The sequence below is a fragment of the Lactuca saligna genome, chromosome 9, assembly GCF_052625555.1.
Source record: "Lactuca saligna cultivar CGN05327 chromosome 9, ASM5262555v1, whole genome shotgun sequence".
Classification (NCBI taxonomy): Eukaryota; Viridiplantae; Streptophyta; class Magnoliopsida; order Asterales; family Asteraceae; genus Lactuca; species Lactuca saligna.
Genome location: NC_136425.1, coordinates 78,568,590 through 78,577,718, shown reverse-complemented (window position 1 = coordinate 78,577,718; position 9,129 = coordinate 78,568,590). Strand labels below are relative to the sequence as shown.

At 32.4% G+C, this 9,129-nt stretch overlaps 1 protein-coding gene across 1 annotated transcript; it reads right to left on the bottom strand.

Moving 5' to 3' along the window:
* Positions 1 to 4,079: 4,079 nt before the first annotated feature.
* LOC145018614 (Protein kinase superfamily protein) lies at positions 4,080 to 7,345 on the bottom strand. Its single transcript, XM_078976487.1, has 2 exons — positions 7,207 to 7,345; positions 4,080 to 6,969 (listed from the first exon to the last, which is right to left on the bottom strand). The coding sequence occupies exon 2, from the start codon at positions 6,742 to 6,744 to the stop codon at positions 4,306 to 4,308; it is 2,439 nt and encodes an 812-aa protein (XP_078832613.1). The 5' UTR covers positions 6,745 to 6,969; positions 7,207 to 7,345; the 3' UTR covers positions 4,080 to 4,305.
* Positions 7,346 to 9,129: the final 1,784 nt, after the last annotated feature.

Here is a 9,129-nt window from a genome sequence, read left to right as displayed (position 1 = left end):
TTGGGGGTATCTCACTAAGCTTTCGGGCTTACAGTTGTGGTTTAATGTTTTTCAGGTTCTTCAGGAGACCGTGGCAAGGTGAAGGCGCGATCGTATCGCTCCTCATGATTTTGTAGCAATGTGATTCTGGGAATACTCTAATAATTTGTATTGAAAACCTTTTTGTAAACATTTTAATGAAAATCGGGCTGTTTTGAAAAATTTAAATTTGGTTGTATATTTCGGATGTTACAAATATATACAATCTCATCAAATTATACATTCAAAATCCTATAAAGGTAGGCATGAGGAAGTTCTCATGGTTTGGTCCCTTTGAAACATTTCACAACCTTTCCTATTTATAAAAGAGGAAACATTCTCTTGTTACTCTAACCATCGATGTGGGATGAAGACATTGTAATAAAACACAATTTCTTGTTTATAGAACATTATTTAAATTATTTATGATATTATTGTAAAGAAATTGAAAAGTTATGGGAGTTTCAAATGAATGTGGTGAAAGGAAGCTAAAAAAAAGGTTTCAAATTCATGAGATTCAAGAAAAAATATTAGTTTTATAAGTATATATATATATATATATATATATATATATATATATATATATATATATATATATATATATATATATATATATATATTAAAACTTTGTTACATTCCTTTTATAACATTTAATTTTACTAAAAATATAGATAAATTTTGAAAATGTGTCTATCTTACAAATAAAGATTTACTAAATCGTTTGAAAAAGATGAAACGCTATAAAAAAAAAACAAATGTAAAATATAAATGGTTGGCTAAAAAACAACTTTTTTATCATATAAACATCTTAATTAAATTTTAAAATATTTTAATTATATAGACATCTTGATTAAGTTTTAAAATATTTTTATTGGTTAAAATTTATTTCTTATTTTTATTTTATTTAACGCTGAAGTTTTTAATTATATCGTGATTTGCAACACCTCTTCAATTATTTTATGGATCTGCCGGTGCTTTGAGCCTTTGACCAAAATATTCCCTTGAAACTAGACACTACAACATATCATACTGCTAATTATTTAATGTTATTCTCCGTGTAAAAAGTACATTTTAATGTTGAATTGAAGACCCCTAGAACATTTTATTGGTCGCATGTTGGTAAAGAAATCCAAATAAGTTGTTACTATTAACTTATTATATGTCTTTCATAAATAAAAAAAATAACGTATATTATCCTTACAACTTAAAACTTACAAGTCTCAAATGCTTAAAAACCCAATTGAGCAAATTTCGCAACAAAGGTTTTAATACACCAAACTCACATCATCACCTTAAAATCAGTGATCAAACACCTAAAATCATAAATTTAAAATCTTCTAGGTGTCATAAAAAACACACATACACAAATCTTTTATCATTCATATACATGTACCCACCAACCCCATTATAATTAAATATCTTCCAACAAAAAAAATCCATTCCAAGCAAACATGTACCCACAACAATTTCATCTTTCTTAACTTCAAAATTCTAAATTTCGAGCATCGCAATCCCACCCTTCCTAAAATGACGACAAATTGGTACTGGAATCATAATAAAACCATTCGAAAAGTAAAACCAACATGAAGACAAAAAATATCCTATGAGTTAGACAAATGAATCGATTACCGTGATATTTTTATCCAAGAGGAATGTAATACCACTTCCAATCAAAGATGGGAAAAGGGCGTTTGTCGACTATGTCAATGTTTGCGGAAAATGACGTGAGTTAAGATCTAGTTGCACCAACTTTAACGACATGTTCAACAATATTATGAACATACATAAAGGTAGATGAAACGATTTCAATATTTTAAATACCGTGATTCAACAATATCAAACCACCTACGGCGGTAAAGCATTTAGCCACCAAAAGATTGGCTAGTTATGCGAGTGGGTCCAAAATGCATGCTTAATTTGGAAGTGCTTTCAAAATCAATCGACTCAGATAAACAGTTGAAAATATCAAAGTCAAATGACTACATAAATATGCCAAATGCGGGTACAATAATTGATCTCAATGAGTGTCCACTGAAGTATCTTTTCGATGGCCGGTAAGAAGGGATAAAGGAAAACAAACATCGTTGTTGAAAAATATGTAGTCGAATAGAATGTCACTTAACACTTCTGGAAAAGCTCTAGGGATATCTTTAATTGCTAAAGAAAAAAATAGAGTATAGAAATAAAGCGAGACGGAGATACTAAATGTTTTATGATATGCAAATTTTGAATATGACGCAAACCGTAGAAAATCTGTGAAAATATAACAATATGTAATAATATTTTTAGATTAAGGTAGTTTTATTTAAGTTTGATGTAATTTTTATTTACTTTTATTAGTGTAATTTTTATTGTTTTCACTAATGAAAATTTTATTTAACTTTGGAAATGTAATTTTTTATATAAATATTGTATTTAACTAATAAAAAACAAAATGACAGAGATAATGTAAAGTGATAGGTATTTGGGTACTTGGTGTGGAAGTGAATATAATATGACACTAAAGTGATAATATTTTTTGGAATTATGTGTATAGGTAAGGTTTTAAATAATGTTAGAATTGATTCTACGACAATATCAAACATTAAGTTTTTACAAGTGATGAGGAATCACGTTGTTTGTAAGACGCTTAAGACGATAATTTTATATATAATTATTAATTCGATATGTATTTTTTACTATTATTTATTTTTATATAAATATATGAATTAAAATAATATTTTATTAAAACATGACGTCAAATATAAGTTTTAAAGTCATGATGCGTCATGACAACAATTACAAAATTTTTAAACTTTGATTATGAGTATACTTATAATAGCTTAACCAAAAAGCTCATTAGATGTTTTTAAGACATTTTTTTTAATCTCTCTTTTTTCTTATTAATTTTTTATTTATAAATTACTTTCCTCCTAAGACCCTCTTTGACCATACTTTATATTTTAAATGAAAAAATAATAATGATTCATCTCTAATTTCACCCTATTTTTCATTTTATTTTTTACATCAAAAAGAATATTATCAATTTTCTCCATTTTTTTTATATATTTTATTTTTTTTAATTATATATATATATATGTTTTAATATTATTATTATTTTATTATTTTCTTATTTTTTTTCTACATTTTCATTAACACACCTACAATTTAAAAAGGTTTTACAAGTTGTCTAAATTTTTTTTCTTAACTTTATAGTTTATATTATTAACTAAATACAACCAAACAAATAATTCATATTATTAAATAGTTATAAAAAACATTTTTCATTAATTTATATTATTAATAAATAAATATCAAATAAACAAAATAGAAAATGTTTAATAAACTAGATATATATAAAAAAATAAATTTGAAAGACCAAATATAAGATGTAAAAGTTTAACTCTAAACTTGGGAGTTATTTATAGAGTTTATGAATGTATAATCCCAAATTTAGAGTTTACTATACATAACTTAATATTTAAAAAAAATAACTTCTTGATAAAAAATCACATTTTTCATAAAAATATAAACAACTTTGCAAGTTTGCATAATAGAGTCTCACATTTAGCGTGAATTCTTATTTTTTATAAAATCATATATTTTTTTTAAATACTAAAGTTTTTAATTATATAGTGCTAATTTTTAATTTTTTTTTAACGGTCATGTTATTATTTGTTTGGAATTAAATCGAGAACCTCCTGATTAGAAAACTCTAAATTACACATCTTGTTAGCCAAATGTGGTAGCTAGAACTCTTAATTAATTCATGGATTTGCCGGTGCTTTGACTCAAATATTCCTTTAAATTAGACCCTTCATATCACAATCCTAGTGTTTTTTTTTCGCCACAAAGTATGACAAGATGTATGCTGGTATACTATTTAGTGTAACATTGGCATGAAGCAACTTTACACCTAAAACAGTGTAAAAATATAGATTTTAATGTTGAATTTAAGATACCTTAAGCATTTTATTGGTAACATGTTGGTAAAGAAATCCAAATAAGTTGTTATTATATGCTTATTTCATAAATAAAAAATAATGTCCTATTATCCTTGCAACTTACAAGCAAGTCTCAAATGATTAAAAACCCAATTGAGCAAATTTCGCAACAACAAAGGTTTTAATACACCAAACTCACAAAACCACCTTAAAATCAGTGATCAAACACCTAAACCACAAATTTAAAAACTTCTAGGTGTCATAAAACACACACACACATACACAAATCTATTATCATTTATCATTCATATACATCATTCCCCCCTAATAAACAACAAACCCAAAAGCAATAAAAAATTATTTTTCACCTCATTTCACGTTCTTCACCTTTAACCATTTCTGAAAAAACCCTACTCATCGAAACCCCAGCAAAATCCCCCACACTTCCCTCACTAAACACATTACTACTAACACAATCATTTTCCACTTTAGGCGAATTTACTACACTACCCTCCAACTGAAGGGCACATTCAAGGTTCCAAAGTACATCCCCCATTGTAGGCCTATCCACCCCTTGTTCTGCTATACATTTCTCCCCTATCTCCACATACTTCTTCACAGACTCCATCTTCATCTTCCCAACAAGAAACGGGTCAAATACCTTCTCCAATTCGCCCCGTTTTCTCATCTCATTAACCCACTCAACCAAACTCACCATTCCCCGAGGCCTAGACGGGTCAATCACGGGTCGCCCACATAAAATCTCAAACATCACAACCCCGAACGAATACACATCCGATTTTTCAGTCAATTGCTGACGTGTCATATACTCCGGATCCAAATACCCGAAACTACCCTTCACCGCTGTACTCACATGAGTTTGGTCAACTGCGGGGCCCGTTTTCGATAGCCCAAAGTCCGCAACCTTAGCCATCATATTCTCATCCAGTAGAATATTTGCGGATTTCACGTCTCGATGAATTATAGCTAAATGAGAACTCGTGTGAAGATAGTGGAGCCCACGGGCCGACCCAATTGAGATCTCTAACCGTTGTTTCCACTTCAATTTGGGTAGATCCGACCCGTATAGATGGTTTTTTAAAGTCCCGTTTTCCATATACTCGTATATGATAATTAACTCGTTTTTTTCATCACAATATCCGATTAAAGATACCAAATGTCGATGTCGGAATTGGGATAACATTTCAACTTCGGTTTGGAATTCGGATACCCCTTGAAGTGATTGTGGGGCCCCTCTTTTAACAGCTACAATTGTCCCATCGGAAAGTATTCCTTTGTAAACTTTCCCGAAACCACCGATTCCGATTACTAAACTCTCGCTAAACTTATCCGTAGCTTCTAGAACCGCTCCTAGCGGGAATCGGTATCCGATTTTCGACCTTGAGAAAAGGGTATTTTCGTCATTTGTCTTATGAACATTCGCACTCAAGTACTCTTCATTTCGTTTACGTCTATTTCTTCTTGTGATTACAAAGAACACACAACACAAAAGAATCAAAACACACAACCCGCCACTAGAGACAACAACAATCACCAAGATTTTCGAATTTGAATTTGAGTTTGACGAATTTACCCCTGTCCCACCTTCATCAAGATTCCCATTGGAGTTACTAATTTTCAAGATTTCAAGCCCGTTTAGAATGCTTTCCGGGTATGCCCCAAAAGCAAGAGATGTCCCTACACTTACATTTAGGATTCCATTCCCGTTTAGCTTTGTGATAGCGTCTAAATAAAAAGGGGCACCCCAGATGTTTGACATTTGGTCACCAAGTTTAAGATCTTTAGCAACTGACATGGAGTTTAAGTAGATGTTGAGGATAAGTTCTGAAGGTGGACGTTCGATTATATCACAGAAATGAAATCGGACTAAATAGGAAAAACCCGGGTCGACATTGAAAGACCAAGTGTTGTTAAGAAGAGCACCAGGGTCAGATTCGGTATCAAGTTTAGTCGCAGTTCCATAGACAGATAAAGGAGCGATATCGAAAGCTGGACTTCCTGATGTGTAGTTTACAGCGCTTATATTTGAGACGAATCGAACAAGATTGTTGTGTTTCATGAAGGTTCCATCTGGATTCCATAGTCGCCATAAGGTGTCGTTATCAGGGGAGACTGTTTGATTTCCCATGTTAACCCTAGCGACTGTTTGTAGTGCTTGCGTCATCAGATTGGGGTGGGTATGTGGAAGCTCTACAGCTCGGGCTGTGATGGGGATGAGTTCGTTTGGGTGGGAGATGACTTCTAGGGCATTTAGGAACGCGAATGAATTGGGGGAAGGGGTGAATGTGAGAGTAAGTTCATCGGAAGTGATGTTTATGGAGAATTCTTTAACGACAGGGGTATTATCGGGTTGGAAGTTTTTCAGGAGAGTGAAACCGTGGGCGGAGACGGAGAATCTAGCGGTGGTTAGGTTGTAGGCTCCGGCGTCTAACGGAAATGGGAAGAAATAGAGGCGGATGAAATGGCGGCCGTGTTGGTTAATGGAGAAGGTGTAATTTGATGTTTTGTTGACGATTCTAGCGGTTGTGTATAGTGATGATCCGTAGGTGGATGAAATGGGTTGGGAATTTGATGTGTTTACAGATTCTTGTTCTGGGTTTGAAAGGAAATGGTGATCGGAATCGGAAGTATCCGCTAAGAAAACCCTATCGCGTATGGAGCTGTTCGTGGGTGATCCACAATCTAGCAGATAGTTGTCTATAGGGTCGAACTGGAAGGAGCATTTTATCAAACACATGGTGAACATGACCCATATAAGCAATCTAAATTTGCGAAATTCCATACTGCAACTACCTTAATCAGACCAATTAAGTGAAAATAAACAATACCCAATAAAAGAATCAAAGAATATCAATAACCAACCTCCAGTTGCTACATCAGCTGATCATCACCGGAGATAATAAATAGCCAGAAACCCAAAATTCGAATTTTGTTTGATGGAAGAAGGAAGAAGGAAGAAGGAAGGACTCAGATCACTCCACAGAAACCCCAACCACTTGCTACTTATCTGTTTGAAAATATGGCAATCAATGTACTTTTTTTCGTGGTCAGACGTTCACACAAAACGTTCTTAATTCAAGAAAGTCCAGAGGATTATGCGAAAATACGAAAAAGGTAAATAGATGAAGAGAGAGTCAATGGTCCTGTGATGTTAACGCATCAAAATGATAAATCGTAAATCAGAATTACAAATTGGGAAAGTATAGAGGAGGACAGCTATATAATTGACGGAAGGGGGGCTCACCAATCCTGCAATTCATGTGGAAACCAGCAGACAAGTTGTTGGTGACATTACGATCGTAATCCGGAGGAAGTTTCCCCCACAAAATATTGGTGTGAATTTAAAAGAAAAATGGAAGCAAAATCATGAGCAAATCATACTACGATTTGAAAATATTTGGAAGCTTGTCGGATAGTAGCAGCAAAAGTTGGCCAAAGCGCGTTTTAGGGCAACAACCGTGACCCCAGTGGTTGACTAAACGCCATAATCTTTGTTATCTTTTTAGCTTTTTGCTTTATTAAGATTCCATAATTGGACCTTTTTAGGTATATTTATTTTCTAGTTTTGTAATTTTCAAATTTAGAGGATGAGGACAAAAATCTAAAGTATGTTAATAAAATATTATTTAGTGGAGAACCATTAAATTTTCAATTTTTCCTTATACTTCTTTATTATTATTATTAGTGAACATTATTACAAATATTATTATGAATTTTAGGAATATAATTATGTATCATTATAAAGTTCATTTATAATATAAGAACTTTATAATATAGCTTACATTTTATTTTATTATTAAGTATAAATAATGATTAATATGTATTATAAAGGTTGTTTGTTTTTACCAAGTAATGAATTAAAGTTTTTTAAAATTTTATTTCTTATTTCTTATCTTGTTCTTTAACTTAGCTTCATATTTGATAATACGTTATCCGCATGACTCTATAATAGAGCTCCAACTTTTTATCGTTATATTTTCATATATGTAAATTTTATAAGTTCACATATATAATGCTCACAAGTTATTTTATGGAATTTTCGAACTAATAATTTTCTAAGATAGAAGTTTCTATTTTGATTAGTATTTTCACTATGGTAAATCTTAGTAAACTTGAGTTTATGTCTGTTGACATCAATTGAAATAATTATTTATTATGGATCCTTAATGTTGAAATCCACATTGATGCTATGAGACCATAGAAACTGAAAAATACATTAAATGACGCATCAAACCAAGATAAGTCTAAGGCGCTAATTTTCCTTGGTCATCATCTTGATAAAGGATTGAAAGTCAAATACCTCATTGTCAAAGATCCAACTGATCTTTGGAATAATCTCAATGAGAGGTATTGTAACATGTATGGTTCTTCCGAATTTAATTCATTAAATATAAGTTTTAGGATTTTGGTTTGGTCACGTCTTGGTAATGGAATAACCATGACGTGGTAGCCCGGTTCAGAAAGAGCGCATATGCGAACCACCATGACGTGGCAAGGCCTTAGCTACGACGTGGTGGCGATTGGGGTTCAAAACACTAGATTCCTAGATTAGAGCCCTATTTAAAGGGACTAACTCCTAGGGCTGCCTCATTTGGAAGCATCCATCCTCTAAAATTGATGACCACCGAAACCCTAGCCTATTTGTGTGTGAAGCCACCTTTGTGAATCTTGAAGGAAGAAGGTGTCCATCTTGGTGGTTTGTAAGCTTGGTTCCAACTTAGATCCAACATCTTCATCTTATTTTAGATGTCGTGGAGGTATAAAGCCTCAACCTTGATCATTGCAACTCTAGATTTTGTTTTAGGTTATTTTATGAGCTTTTTGGTCCTAATCTTATTGTCCTTGGAGTTTGAGTGAACTCCACAGCCTCTGAGTGCATTATTTAGCTTTTAGACCATGGTGCTGGTTGGAAAGTGGTTTTACATGACATAGTTTGGTGTCCATGCAATTGGTGCAACCATTAAGAGCTTAAGATTTGAGATCTTGACTTATTAGAATGTCTTAATGGATAAAGTTGGAAACTTTATCCATCAAGATCTTGAGGAGGTTCAGATATGAGTTTTAGAACTCTTAGGGTAAAGGGGGTAAAAGCTTAATCCATTAAGTTGTTTTTTGTTGAGTTGTCGCGGTTGTTTTGTCATGAAGCTGCCATGATGTGGAGGTCGAC

What these genes read in the sequence shown, in the direction of transcription:
- LOC145018614 (XM_078976487.1), bottom strand. Translation starts at nt 6,744, where the DNA reads ATGGAATTTCGCAAATTTAGATTGCTTATATGGGTCATGTTCACCATG.